Source organism: Phocoena phocoena, chromosome 11, assembly GCF_963924675.1.
Source record: "Phocoena phocoena chromosome 11, mPhoPho1.1, whole genome shotgun sequence".
Classification (NCBI taxonomy): Eukaryota; Metazoa; Chordata; class Mammalia; order Artiodactyla; family Phocoenidae; genus Phocoena; species Phocoena phocoena.
The window spans coordinates 75,439,024-75,455,109 of record NC_089229.1 but is presented as its reverse complement, the minus strand read 5'-3'; the positions used below and the strand labels follow the sequence as shown (position 1 = coordinate 75,455,109).

Genomic DNA, 16,086 nt, shown 5'->3' with positions numbered 1-16,086 from the left:
ATGGGGATTGTGCAACATTAGCAGTGTGCTAGGCCCAGAGTAGTTACTCCACACATCATAGCTACTACTATGACCATTAATATGCCACCATTAAAATGAAGTTTACAATATATATATATTTTTGGCCATGCAGTGGCACGAACAGGAATCAAACCCGTGCCCCTGCAGTGGAAGCGCAGAGTCCTAACCACTGGACCACCAGGGACCACCACTTTACAAAATATTTTTAATGTTATGAGAAAATGCTTGAGGCAATGTTATTGAAAAAGCTGAATAAAATATCTAATGCATTTCTGCTCACAGACATAAAGAAGGGAATGAAACTAGGGGGTTTGGGAGAAATGGTGGGGTTATAATGTATGAATGGGGCATGCTACTTTGTACTTTTTTAAACAACAAGCATGTATTTAGGCATGCTTTTTAAAAACAAAACATCCCCATAAACAGCTACATATTCAATGTGAGACAGCTGTGTACATGTATGCATTAAAAAAATCAGAGAGCAATACCAAATGATAACAATAGAAGGACTGTGGGCTTTTTTCCTTTTTTCTTTCTTAATTTCTCAAATTTCTTATAATGAGTTTGTATCAGTTTTACAATAAGATTTTGCAAGACAGTTATTGCAGTCACCGCTTCGGTGATGAGATTTGAAGCAGGCATGGAAACAAAACCAGCTTAAGAAGGGTCTTGCAGATTAAATTAAGGGATTTGTCCTTTATATTGCAGGCAAGCAGGGCAGATATTGGAAAGGTCTTGCTGGATGCTGTGAAGAGACTGGGATTAGGAGTGGATAAGAATGGAGGCAGAGAGATTAATTAGGAGGCAGCTGGATTAAAAGGATGATGGTAACAGGGATCAGCATCATGATTAGGGAGAGCAAGATGTAGGCAGATTCAGGACACTTTTAAAAATATTTATTTTTATTTTTATTTTTTGGCTGTGTTGGGTCTCAGTTGCGGCACGCGGGATCTTCGTTGAGGCATGTGGGATCTTGTGTTGTGGTGCTCTGGCTCTTCGTTGTGGTGCACGGGCTTCTCTTTAGTTGTGGCATGCAGGTTTTCTCTTCTCCAGTTGTGGTGCGCGGGCTCCAGGGCACATGGGCTCTGTAGTTTGTGGCATGCTGACTCTCTCGTTGAGGCGCGTGAGCTCACTAGTTGTGGCGTGCGGGCTTAGTTGCCCCGTGGCATGTGGGAACTTAGTGCCCCGACCAGGGATTGAACCCACGTCCCCTGCATTGAAAGGCAGATTCTTTACCACTGGACCACCAGGGAAGTCCCCAGGACACTTTTAAAAGCAGCCTTAATAGGACTTGAAGACTGCATGAACGTGAGAAGTAAGGAAGAAAGAAGGTTCAAAGTCTCTGTTTCTATTTTGGTGTCAAACTACCTGGGTGAACTACCACTCACAGAGGAGTGAGTTATTATTTCAGGGCAAGCATTGTATGATTATCTGATTGCATTCTCACAACAACTCTTTGTAGTAGGACTATTAGTTCCAGTTTAAAGGAAAGCTGAGGTTTAGAGTGGTAAAATATCTTGCCCAAGGTCACCCAGGTAATTAGGTTGCTGGGATTCACACCCAGCCCCTGGCTACTCTTGAGAGTCAATGCTTAAACCACCACATGTCCTACCTGCCAACTCAGCAGAAGGAACAAGTTTAGAAGGAGAACTGACTGGACAGTAGAGAAAAACCAGCAATGAAGATAATGTGTTCATTTTTAGATAAGTTGATATTGAGTTCAGTGGGATGTCTAGCAAATAGACGGACATGTGGTTTGGAACCCAGGGAAAGGTAAGGTCTGGAGATGCTGTGAGTCATTAGCACTCAGATCACACATTAGTGAAAACCAGAGGAGTAGATGAGGTGGGTCAGGAGATGGTGTCAAATAAGAAAAGTCCCAGGAAAGCATCTAGGGAACATAAACATTTAAGGTACAGGTTAAGGATAATTTTTTTTTTTTTAACAGAGGAAACCTGAAGGAGCCAGATAAACGGAAAAAGAGCCAGGAGACTCTGGGGCCAAAAGAAGAAAGTTTCAAAAAGGAATGAGGGATTGACAGTGTTAAATGCTGAGTCTTAATCAAATAAAATAATAACTGAAAAGTTGCCATTGAAGTTTATGATTTAAAATTTTGATCTTTATATTCAAACTGTAACTGTTTTTTGTAAATAACATTAAAAAACTATAGTACCATTCTTAATATTAATGGGATTTTGTTAATGCCCTTGGGTTATATTTTCACTTCTTAGATTTTCTACCAAGCGTATACGTGTATAGGTTTCATATAGTTTTCATGTTTCATTATTTTAAAACCAGTCTTTGTTCTAGCTTTATTACAATGAATAAGAGCTAAGAAGGCAAGCATTGGTTTAATCCTATATGCAAGCAAAATGGTATTTACAATCAAATTAGTAATTTAGGGGATAGTGGAAATCTAGCCCAACTTGGGTAACAAGAGAAAATTTCATGTAGTTCCACATTATAAAATGAAAGCATGTATAAAAATGTTGAGTTTTAAAAATTGGGAATAAAAAAAGATTTGTGTATAAAGAAGGTTTATTACTAGCTAAATATATTATTTTTAAAAATGCTTACTGGGCTTCCCTGGTAGCGCAGTGGTTGAGAGTCCACCTGCCGATGCAGGGGACACGGGTTTGTGCCCCGGTCGGGGAAGATCCCACATGCCGCGGAGCGGCTAGGCCAGTGAGCCATGGCCGCTGAGCCTGTGCGTCCAGAGCCTGTGCTCCGCAATGGGAGAGGCCACAACAGTGAGAGGCCCGTGTACCACAAAAAAATAAAATATAAAAAAAAAAAATGCTTACTTATTTTTTCCATAGAATAAACATAGGCAAAGGGTCAGTGAGAAATACCCAAAACTTACATAACTTTTAAAAGTAAAATAGATGGGATAGGTCTTTTGAAGCAATGCATAAAATACAGATATCATGAAGAAAAATATTGACAAATTTACTTCATAAGAATTTAAAATTAGGGACTTCCCTGGTGGCACAGTGGTTAAGAATACACCTGCCAGTGCAGGGGACATGGGTTTGAGTCCTGGTCCGGGAGGATCCCACATGCTGCGGAGCAACTAGGCCCGTGTGTCACAACTACTGAGCCAGTGCTCTAGAGCCCGCGAGCCACAACTACTGAGCCCATGTGCCACAACTACTGAAGCCCACACTCCTAGAGCCTGTGCTCCACAACAAGAGAAGCCACGGTGATGAGAAGCCCGCGCACCACAACGAAGAGTGGCCCTCACTTGCCGCAACTAGAGAAAGCTCACACTCAGTAACAAAGACCCAATGCAGCCAAAAATGAAAGAAAGAAAGAAAGAAAAAGAAAAGAATTTAAAATCATGCACAATGAAAGATATCATAAGCAAAGTTAGGAAACAACACTGTCACATATGTAGCAATGGATTAACATGCATAATAGGTAAAGAACTCTTACAAATAATTAAGAAACAGACACACGTCTTGGGACTTCCCTGGTGGCACAGCGGGTAAGACTGCGCTCCCAATGCAGGGGGCCCAGCTTCGATCCCTGGTCAGGGAACTGGATCCCACATGCATGCTGCAACTAAGAGTTCGCATGCCACAACTAAGGAGCCAGCGAGCTGCAACTAAGGAGCCTGAGAGCTGCAACTGGGGAGCCCGCCTGCCACAACTAAGACTCGGTGCAACCAAAATAAATGAATAAATAAATAAATAAATAAAATATTTAAAAAAAGAAACAGAAACACGTCTTAGAAAAAATAGTCAATGAATTAAAAAATGACAACTGACTGAATAAATACAAAGTCAAAAAAATATCAAAAAATGCTCATCTTCACGAATAATTAATGAAATGCAAGTGAAAAAAAATTAGCAGAAGCTCATTTGTCTGACTTACTAACTGATCTGCAGGATTAATCACATTCTCTTTTCCCTCTGTGACATCCACGGATTTTGAGTACTATCAAAGCTGTAGGTTAGTATATGTTGGTCTTTGCATTCTTATTTCTTCTAGTTTACCAAGAATAACTTAGGTTTCTTACCCAATGCATTTATGTCAGTTATACTTGTTATTGTAATTATGTAATTTACTTACCTATTCTGAAAAAGCTCTGTGTCTCTGAAAACTAATTTGAATGCTTTAGAAAGACTAGATAAAGGTGAAGAGCTTTAAAAAGCTCTGTAATTGGTTGTGGAAGAAATTAACCTGAAAGACTAGGTAAAAATATAAGAATCTAGAAGGATATGAACTCAGATGAACAAGGGCCACTAAGTTCTCATCTCACTCCAAAAAAACTAAAAATGGCAAATGAAACATAATCGGCATAGTTTATGTATGAAAAACAATGACAAACTCTGTAAGTGTGTGTGTGTGGGTGTGTGTGTGTATAATTTTTTAAAAGAATTTCTCTGTGACTCTGATTACCTGATCAGTTATTCGTCTTGAGTTCCAGAAATAGCGAATTTCTTCTATAAAGAGATACCTTTCTTTCTCCTTATCAGATTAACAAAAATGAACAAAAAAGAATAATATCTTGTGGTAGTAATGGTGCATGTAAATAGGCACTTTGACACCATGCTGGTGGGAGTGTAAATTTGTATAATTTGGGGGAAGATTTATAGGAGGCTATTTATCAAAATTAAAAGTGACTCACGAGTAATGAGGACTGGATTTACCTACCATTTGAACAATTTTAAAAACCAGACAAAACATACAATAGTTTCAATAACTGGACATGAGGCAATGATGGACAGTGATCCCTAAGAGATGGAGAACAAGCAAGGACAGCCCTACTGCTGCCTCAGATCACAGTCTAGGGAGAGTTCCCAGGCTGTAGTGCGATTTGGGAAAACCTAAGTGGAATTCAACAAGCAGAGCTGAGGAGAAAGAGTGAAGAATCCAAGAAGAACAAAGAGGCTAGTGTTTGCAGGGAGGAGTAACAGAAAGAAAAGAGCTGCACAGAAAGAGAACTCCTGAGATCTGCAGAGGGTCCCCATTTAGTATTCAGTAGAGTATTAATCAGTTCATCTTTGTGAGGAAGTTGCCTGAGGCCAGGGAAGTAACTGCCTAAAAAAAGTTACTGCTCCTCATGCTCACACAGGGCCGTGAACAGGGCCTATTCTCACTAGCCAGCCAGAAAGCCTCATAATTCATAATACATTGGGTAGAGTTCTCAGAAGTGTCTTGCCTTAAGAAGTGGGGACTAATAAGTTCTAGAATAAATGCTGCTCTGGTCCCACCAACAAATCTCAAAAGCAAGATTTGAAAGAGTCAACCTGTTTTCAAGTAATTTAATTGTATCCTTGAGTTTGTGAAGAAAACTCAAGAATATCTACAAATATAAAAATGTCTAGCATCCAACAAGATAAAATTCATAATACCTGCCTGGCATTCGATAAAAAATTTCCAGGCATGCAAAGAAGAAAAATATTATCCATAATGAGGAGTAAAAACAATCAAATGAAACCCACTCAGAATGTAAATTGGTGCAGCCACTATGGAAAACAGTATGGAAGTTCCTCAAGTAACTGAAAATAGAGTTGCCATAGGATTCAGCAATCCCACTCCTGGGCATATATCTGGACAGAACCATAATTTGAAAAGATACATGTACCTCTATGCTCATAGCAGCACTATTCACAATAGCCAAGACATGGAAACAACTGACAGATGAATGGATAAAGATGATGTGATAGATATAATGGAATACTACTCAGGCATAAAAAAGAATGAAACAATGCCATTTGCAGCAACATGGATGGACCTAGAGATGATCATACTAAGTGAGTAAGTCAGAAAGGGAAAGATAAATACCATATGGTATCACTTATATGTGGAACCTAAAATATGACACAAATGAACTTACTTATGAAGCAGAAACAGACTCACCAACATAGAGAACAGACTTGTGGTTGCCAAGTGGGAGGGGGAGGTAGGGGAGGAAAGGATTGGGAGTTTGGGATTAGCAGATGCAAACTATTATATATAGAATGGATAAACAATAAGATCCTACTGTACAGCACAGGGAACTATATTCAGTATTCTGTAATAAACCATAACAGAAAGGAATATGAAAAAGAATACATATATGTATACCTGAATCACTTTGCTGGACAGCAGAAATTAACACAACATTGTAAATCAACTATACTTCAATAAAATAATTTTTTTTTTTTTTGCAGTATGCGGGCCTCTCACTGTTGTGGCCTCTCCCGCTGCGGAGCACAGGCTCCAGATGCGCAGGCTCAGCGGCCATGGCTCACAGGCCTAACCGCTCCGTGGCATGTGGAATCCTCCAGGACGGGGGCATGAACCCGTGTCCCCTGCATCGGCAGGTGGACTCTCAACCACTGCGCCACCAGGGAAGCCCCAATAAAATAAATTTTTAAAAAATGAAACCCACCTAGAATGGACACAGATGTTAGAATTAACAGACAAGGTCATTCAAGCAGCTATTTTAACAGTCTTCCCTACACTCAGAAATCTTCAGGAAAGATGAAACATATTAGGTAGGGACACAGAAGATATAAAAAAGACTCAAATTTAACTTCTAGAGAGGAAAACTATAATTTATGAAGTAAAAAATATACTGAATAAGATTAATGGCATATTAAACATTGCAGAAGAAAATTTTAGTATATTTAAAGCATAGAAAATGAATTTATCCAAAAAGAAACATACAGAAAAAAGAAACCAACTAAAAAAGAAAAATAGAGTATGCATGAGCTGTGGGACAACCTCAAGCAGCCTAATATATATGTAACTGTAGTTCCCAAAGGTGGCACAGAAGAAAATTTCCCAAACAAAATTCCAAAATTTGATGAAAAGCACAAATCAACAATTTGAGAAGTCTAATGAACTTAAGAAGCCTACGGAAAACTGCACAAAGGTACATTGTGACCAAACTGCTCAACACCAATGATTAAGATAAAATCTTAAAAGCAGCTTGGGTAGGAAATAAACCCACACATTATGATCAATTTACAACAAAGAAGGCAAGAATACACAATAAAAGGTTTTGGGGAGGCTGCACAGCCACATGCAAAAGAATGTAACTGTACCACTATCTTACACCGTATACAAAAATCAACTGAAATGGATTAAAGACTTGAACGTAAGACCTGAAACCATAAAACTCCTGGAAGGAAACATAGGCTGTAAGCTCCTTGACGTTGGTCTTGGTGATGATATTTTGGATTTGACATCCAAAGAAAGGCAACAAAAGCAAAATTAAACAAGTGGGACTATATCAAACTAAAAAGCTTCTGGCACAGAAGAATAGATCAACAAAAGCCAACTTATACAATGGGAGAAAATATTTGCAAATCATATGCCTGATAAGGGATATATATAAAGTATATATACTTTATATACTTTATGTATATAAAGTATACAAAGAACTCATACAACTCAACATCAAAACAAACAACCTGATTAAAAAATGGGAAGAGGACATGAATAGACATTTTTCCAAAGAAAACAGACAGATGGCCAATAAACACATGAAAAGATGTATCACTAATCAGCATCACTAATCAACAAGGAAATGAAAATCAAAACCACAATGAGATATTACCTCACACCTGTTAGAATTGCTATTACCAAAAAGACAAGAAACCCTTGTGTACTGTTGGTGGGAATGTCAATTGGAGCAGCCACTGTGGAAAATGGTATGGAGGTTCCTCAAAAAATGAAAAATAGAATAACCATATAATGCAACAATTCTACTTATAGGTATTTATCTGAAGGAAATGAAAACACTAACTCAAAAACATATATGAACCCCTGTGTTCACTGCAGCATTATTATTATTTTTTAAATAAATTTATTTATTTATTTTTGGCTGTGTTGAGTCTTTGTTGCTGTGCACAGGCTTTCTCTAGTTGCGGTGAGCGGGGGCTACTTTTCATTGCAGTGTGCGGGCTTCTCATTGCGGTGGCTTCTCATCGCAGAGCACGGGCTCCAGCAGTTGTGACGCATGGGCTTAGTCGTTCTGCGGCATGTGGGATCTTCCTGGACCAGGGCTCGAACCCATGTGCCCTGCATTGGCAGGCGGATTCTTAACCACTGCGCCACCAGGGAAACTCGACTACAACATTATTTATAATAGCTAAGACATGGAAACAACCTAAGCGTCCATCGGTGGATGAATAAAGAAGTTGTGGTGTGTAAATATATAGATATATGGAATATTATTCAGCTATAAAAAGGAAGGAATTACTGCCACTGCAACAACATGTATGGACCTTAAAGGCATTATGCTAAGTGAAATAAGTCAGACAGAGATAGACAAACACCCTATGACCTCACTCACATCTGGAATCTAAGAAACAAATAAAACAAAAAAACCCGAAAATCATAGGTACAGAGTACAGTTTGGTGGTTGCCAGAGGTGGGGAGGGGGTTTGGGGCAGGGTGCAATGGGTGAAGGGAGTCAAAAGGTGCAAACTTCCAGCTATAAAATAAATAAGTCCTGGGTATGTAATGTACAGCATGATGACTATAGTTAATAATACTGTATTGTATATTTGAAAGTTGCTAAGACAGTAGATCTTAAAACTTCTCAGGACAAGACAAAAAATTTTGTAACTATGTGTGGTGATAAATGGTAACTAGATTTATTGTGGTGATCACTGCACAATATATACATATATCATACCATCATATTGTATACCTGAAACTAATATAATGTTATATGTCAATTATATCTCAATTAAAAAAACAAAACAAAAAGCTGGAAAAAACTGTTGTTAAAAATACTAAAGTATAAGCCTTTTCCCTTTCTTCCAAAAACAAAAAAAAGAAAGCAAGAAAAGAAAAAAGAAAAACCACAAAAATACCCCAGATTAAATTCCTCAAAAAACAACAACAACAAAAAAACTTACAGGTGGCATCAGACTTAATAGTGTTAAGCACAACTGAATGCTTTCCCCTACAATCAGGAACAGGACATGTCCACTCTCACTTCTTTCTAACATTGTACTGGAGGTTCTAGCCAGTACTAAATTAAAAAAAAAAAAAAAGACGTATAAGTCATCCAGATTAGAAAGGAAGAAACAAAACTGTCTTTATTTGCAGTTGGCATGACCTTCTATGTAGAAATGTGATGAATCTACAAATATGCTACAAGTGCTAATAAGTGAATTAGGTAATAACACAGGTACAAACCAACATATAAAAAATCAACTGCATTTCTATCCACTATCATTGAACTACAAAAAAATTGAAATTGAAAAAAAAAACTTGACCATTTATAAAAGCATCTAGAAATATGATATCTTTAAGGGAAAGATCTGACAAAAGAATGAAAGATCTCTAGAGTAAAAACTACAAAACACTGTTGAGAGAAATTAAGGAAGACCTAAGTAAGTGGTGCAGTATACCATGTTCAGAGGTCAGAAGACTTGTTTAGATGTCAATTCTCCACATATTGATCTACAGATTCAATGCAACCTCAAAACAAAATCCCAGCAGTTTTTTAAAATATAGAAATTAACAAGCTCATTTCTAAAATTCAAATGGAAAGCAAAACACCTAGAATAGCCAAAATAACTTGAAAAAGAACAAAGTCAGAGGGCTAACATTACCTAATTTCAAGACTTAATATAAAACTATGGTAATCAAGACAGGATGGTATTTGTATAAAGATAGGGCTTCCCTGGTGGCACAGTAGTTAAGAGTTCGCCTGCCGATGCAGGGGACACGGGTTCGTGCCCCGGTCCAGGAAGATCCCACATGCCGCAGAGCAGCTAGGCCCGTGAGCTGTGGCCACTGAGCCTGTGCCTCCGGAGCCTGTGCTCCGCAATGCGAGAGGCCACAGCAGTGAGAGGCCTGCGTACCGCAAAAAAAAAAAAAAAAAAAAGATAGACAGAGATCAATGGAATAGAATACATAGTCCAGAAATAAACTCACATATATGCATATAATCAATTCCTTTTCAACAAAAGTGCAAAAATAACTCAGTACCAAAAGGCTAGTCTTTTCAACAAATCCTGCCTAAACAATTGCATATACATATATTTTAACAAAAGGAATTTTGGTCCACATCTTGCAATATATATAAAAATTAACCCCAAAAGGACTGTTGATCAACTATAAAATATTATACTTAAAAAACTTCTAGAAGAAAATACAGAAGAGTATTTTTGTGAACTTGGAGTAAAGAAAGATTTCTTGGATACACCATGAAAAGTATGACCCATAAGGAAAAAACTGATAAATTAGACTCCATCAAAATTAAAAACTGTTAAGAGAATGAAAAAACAAAACACAACTGAGAGAAAATATTTCCAAATCATATATATGAAAAAAGATTTATATGCAGAATCTATAAAGAAATATCAGAATTCAATAAGAAAACAAAAGACCCAAATAAAAAAATGGGCAAAAGATCTGGAAACACACTTCACCAAAGAAGGTATATAGATGATAAATAAGCAAATGAAAAGATGTTCAACATCACAGGTCATTAGGAAAATGCAAATTAAAACCACAATGAAATACTACTACAAACCTATAGGCTCTAATAAATACTGACCATGTCAAGTGTTAGGATATCAAGGAACTGGAACTCTCATACATTGCTAATGGGAATATAAAATGGTACAGCTACTTTGTAAAACAGTTTGGCAACTCCTTAAAAAGTCATACAACTACCATATCATCCAGGCATTCCACTTCAAGGAATTTACCCCAGAGAAATTAAAACATTTGTTTGTATACATGTGTTCATAGCAGCTTTATTTGTAATAGCCAAAACCCAAATGTCCATCAACAGGTAAATGGATAAACACATTATGGTGTATCCATACAACAAAATACTACTCAGCCATACACACACACACATCTTTTGATACATACAACATGGATGGATATTAAAAGATTTAAGTTAAGCTGAGTACAAGAATCCAGACAGGGCTTCCCTGGTGGCGCAGTGGTTGCGAGTCCGCCTGCCGATGCAGGGGACATGGGTTCGTGCCCCGGTCTGGGAAGATCCCACATGCCGCAGAGCGGCTGGGCCCGTGAGCCATGGCCGCTGAGCCTGCACGTCTGGAGCCTGGCTCCGCAACAGGAGAGGCCACAATGGTGAGAGGCCCACGTACCGTTAAAAAAAAAAAAAAAAGAATCCAGACAAAAAATGCATATTTACTAATATGATTCCATTTATATACAAATCTAGAAAATTCAACTTATCTATAGTAACAGAAAGCAGATCACTGGTTGCCTGGGACTGGAAGTGGGTTGTGTAGGGGTGGGATGTATTGATTACCAAGGGGCACAAGGAAACTTTGGAGGTAATGGATATGCTCATTATATTGATTGTGATGATGGTTTCACAGCATCAAAACATATGTCAAAACTTTGTCATTTTGAACCTTAGCAAGTCTGTTAAAAAACTGAACAAACAAAATTGGTGCACTTATACAACAGAAATCTATGTGGCAGTTTTAAAGAATGAAGTAGGGCTAATAAATACTGAAGATTTCCAAGATATAGTGTTAGATAAAAACATAAAGTACTGAGTACTGTAAATAACCTGTTACCATTTGTGATTTTATTTTAAACAAAAAAGGATATTCAACCAACCCATCCAATAATTGTTTCTACATGCATAAACTATCTCTGGAAAGATACCCCAAAATTGATGAGAGAGACAAAGAGAGAAGGAGGGAGGGAGGAGGAATGAGAATGGGAGGCTGAGAGAGAAAGAGGGAAATGGGGGGTAGACTGGGGTTTGGAGTAGGAGAGAAACTTATTTTTCACTGCATACCTTTTTGAACTATGATTTTTTTCCCCCACAAATGTACCACTCTTTTTTTTTTTTTTTTTTTTTTTTTGTTTGTTTGTTTTTGTACACAGGCCTCTCACTGTTGTGGCCTCTCCCGTTGCAGAGCACAGGCTCCGGACGTGCAGGCCCAGCGGCCATGGCTCATGGGCCCAGCCGCTCCGCGGCATGTGGGATCCTCCAGGACCGGGGCACGAACCCGTATCCCCTGCATCGGCAGGCGGACTCTCAACCACTGCGCCACCAGGGAAGCCCTGTACCACTCTTTAAAACGTACATTGATTCCATTTTGGAGGATCTGTCCTATAGCAACACTGGTGGAAATGCCAGAAGATACATGTACAAAGCTATCCATTGTTGTAATATGTTAAAGAAATTGTTTAAGGAAAACAAAAATTGGAACACATTGCTTACATTTAATATATTTTTTTAAACATAGAAAATAATAGCCTAAAATGTACACTCATTTTCTCTCTCTCACTCCCTTTCTCTCTCAGAAAAATCTGAAACTATACAGACTGATACAAACAATTATCTCTGGGGATGGTTCTAAAAGGTCAGACAAAGAAGGGAGAGGTATGTGTAGTGATTTACATTCTAAGTTTCTGGATTGCAGGAAAATTTTTGTTGGCAATCAGTGTATATTTCCTTTTAAATTAAAAGGTCTCAATAAAGATTATTTATTTAATTTAAAAACCTGAGCTACGATTGACATAACTCAATGAAGATTTTCAAAAACTAAAATAAATTAAAATTGGTTTCAGTTTGCAGTATCACCGTAATAGATGTGAAAGTGTGCTAGTTTTACATCAGACTTAATATGATATGCTCACCCTTTTCCGCGCTTCAGATTTCTGGAAGCACTCATGCTGTATGAAAGTAGCTGCAGCAGAAATCCTGGACGGCGGCGTGTGGTCTGCCTCAAGCATACTCACTGCTCGCTCCAGAGTCATCTCCGTGTCTGCATTCCTAGACAAACAGTCACAGATTCAGCAAAATTCCAAACCTGCCCTCTCCTGTCAACTTGATCCTCCAGAGATGACTTGGCTAATATCGTGAAGCACCTAGAACGTCTGAGCCTTGCCTCCTCTTCAGCCAGAGGAATAATCAGCCTCTGAGGTCAGAAGGTATAGGAAGCTAGCAGCAGAAACACTCCAGCTCTGGTCAGACTAGCCTCTAAAGATACCACTGAATTGAGAAGAAACTTAACTCTGTTTAAGATAAACATGTATCTTACACGAAATTTAAAAGAAATTTGGTCACAGAAATTAAAAATTATTCCTACCCTGGTAATGACACACCTGTAAGTTAAACACCTTCCCTCAAAAATCATTAGATTTTTCTCACCAGCTGCTCAAAATCTGTTATTTCACCTGAAAATCAGTTTTAAAAGAAGCATTCTAAAAGTGCTCTTATTTGATGAATATAGTAGTATGTAAACAGTACGAGCCAGGAAAACTGAGTTTGTTTGGTTAAAATAAGTCATGCTAGTGTGAAAGAATCCATCAGGAAAGGTAACGATTACATGCAAAAATAAAAAGCCCTTTTTAAAGACAATTTTATAAACATTCTGTTACCATTTGCTTTGCCATTGTAATGACATTCAGTTTACATCTATCTAGTAGCATACTTTGTCCTCTACTAATTGCAGGTGTGTAGTGTTATGAAATCTGACTCAGTTTGATACTGACAGGATAATTTATAGAGAACAAATAAAATTGCTATGTGTAAAACAATAGCTCCCAAATGCCTCAGAGAAGTGGCATTTTTTTCCTCCCCTTTTACTTCTGCCTAGAGGGTGACTAGGTTAGGCAGCCTATTACCAAGGTAGATGTGCACTTCCTTTTTTTCTTTTGCACATTTGCACTTCCTTAAGTATCGCCTCAGAGAAACCATACTCAGGATGGCAACACGTTAGGACTGTGGCTAAAGACATGCTTTAAAGGTAACCTAGGACTTTTTTTGGCTTCAAAAATGGAGACTCCTAAGACATTATGGGAGGGAATTTTCCAGTACCTGCTAGCAAGAACAGTGAGGAAATTCTCTCTTACAGCTGGCTAACCCACCAATACATGCGCCTATGTACAGAGGTGAGCATGTGTATGTTGTGAATGGCTGTGTGTGTGGGTGTGGCACAGGTGAGGATAAGAGTAATGGGCCTCATGACTAAAAACGAATTTCCACTGCTTCTGAAACACATGTTCAAACACAGAAGTGTTACCTCATGAGTATAAGGGTATTAAAAATGAAGCACTTCTGGCATCTATACTGAGAATTATATAATGATCTCATATTTTTAACTGTTGGGACTTAGCAATCAAGTTAATTGGTAAAAATGTAGGCTATTTTCACTAAAACTAGAATTTGAATCACTTTTATTTAATATAAACACCCTTTTAAAAAGAGATGGAACCTCCATCCTGTTTTCCAATAGTTAGCTAGTGGGAAGCAGCGGCATAGCACAGGGAGATCAGCTCGGTGCTTTGCGATGAACTAGAGGGGTGGGATAAGGAGGACAGGACGGGTGGGAGGCTCGAGAGGGAGGGGATATGGGGACAGGTATATGCATATTCACTGATTCACTTTGGTGTACAACAGGAACTAACACAGTACTGTGAAGCAATTATACTCCAATAAAGATCTATTAAAAAAAAGAGATGGAAATATTTCATATGCATGGACTCCAATTCCTTTACAGGGAAATCAAAAGTTTCCTGAAATTAAGGAACTAAGAAATTAGTTTTAAGTCTTTTACCATCCACCACTACAGGTGTTTAAACTAATGAAAGATCATTCATAACCTAAGAATAACCTCCTGTTTAACACTTCTTTTTTTTCAAGATTCAGCCATTAATGTACTTCGTAAGTCATAAATTACTCAGGAAAGTTTGAATTCCCAAGTCTCTAACACCAACAATTAATTACATTCCTGAACATGATTCACAAAGAACTTCTGCATTCACTACCAGCCAACATAATGTTACTTTACTTTATCATTAAAAACAATTCCAAAACATAACGAAGACTTGCTCAACATGAAGGTCTGCCACAGCTGTCAGGGCATCAATTTCCTGTTTTGTTATTGTCTGTAAAGTCCAACTCTATAACATGGCGTATGTTCTGACCTCAGTCTGACTCCATCTCCTGCCATCCTCCACCCCATCTCCTCTCCCTCCCCTGATGGACTAACCCATCCTCCAATCACACCAGACTTTTAATCCTTCTCTAAACACTGCACGCCTCTTCACAAGCCACTCTCTCTGATTTTTCTAGAAAGCCCACCCTTCTACCTCTTTTTTTTTTTTTTTTTTTTTGCGGTATGCAGGCCTCTCACTGTTGTGGCGTCTCCCGTTGCAGAGCGCAGGCTCTGGACGCACAGGCTCAGCAGCCATGGCTCACGGGCCCAGCCGCTCCGCAGCATGTGGGATCTTCCCGGACCGGGGCACGAACCCGTGTCCCTTGCATCGGCAGGCGGACTCTCAACCACTGCACCACCAGGGAAGCCCCCCTTCTACCTAATTCTTAATTTTTCAAGACTCAATTCAAATATCATCACTTCTGTGAAATCTTTCCTGTAGCCCTACCCCCAGATAGAGCTATTCTTTTCCTCCTCTATTCTCCCATAGCACTCCTCCCCTCTGTTTCCCAACAAAATTGGAGTCTGCTAGTGCAACACACAGCAGTCAATCTAATGACACAGAGTTGTGGTGAAGGAAAGTACAGCGTTTACTTCAGGGCACCCAAGCAAGGAGAATGGGCAGCTCATGCTCAAAAGACCAGATGGCTGTCAGGGAAGGGTTTTTGTTTTCGTTTTTAAATAAATTTATTTATTTATTTATAGGGTTTTTGTTGCTGCGCGGGCTTTCTCTAGTTGCAGTGAGCGGGGTGGGGGGGATACTCTTCATTGTGTGTGGGCTTCTCACTGCGGTGGCTTCTCTTGTTGCGGAGCATGGGCTCTAGGCATGGGCTTCAGTAGTTGTGGAACACAGGCTCATTAGTTGTGGCTCACGGGCTCAGTGTTGTAGCTCGCGGGCTCTAGAGCGCAGGCTCAGTAGTTGTGGTGCACAGGCTCAGCCGCTCCACAGCAAGTGGGATCCTCCCGGACCAGGGCTCGAACCCGTGTCCCCTGCACTGGCAGGTGGACTCTTCACCACTGCGCCACCAGGGAAGCCCCAGGGAAGGGTTTTTAAAGGTAAAATTAGGAGTGAGGGTTGCAGGGTGTCTGATCAGATTGTGGACATTCTTCTGATGGTGGTGAGGTAACAGGATGATGTTCCAGGAATCTCAACAATCAACCTTCT

General features: G+C 39.1%; 1 protein-coding gene across 2 annotated transcripts in view; it reads right to left on the bottom strand.

Moving 5' to 3' along the window:
* Positions 1-16,086, bottom strand: part of PKP2 (plakophilin 2) — an 83,194-nt gene that overhangs the window by 49,200 nt on the left and 17,908 nt on the right. For both annotated transcript variants that reach the window (XM_065887053.1, XM_065887055.1), the window contains exon 4: positions 12,619-12,754. In XM_065887053.1, the coding sequence (XP_065743125.1) occupies positions 12,619-12,754 (136 nt within the window). The remainder of the gene's footprint in view (positions 1-12,618; positions 12,755-16,086) is intronic.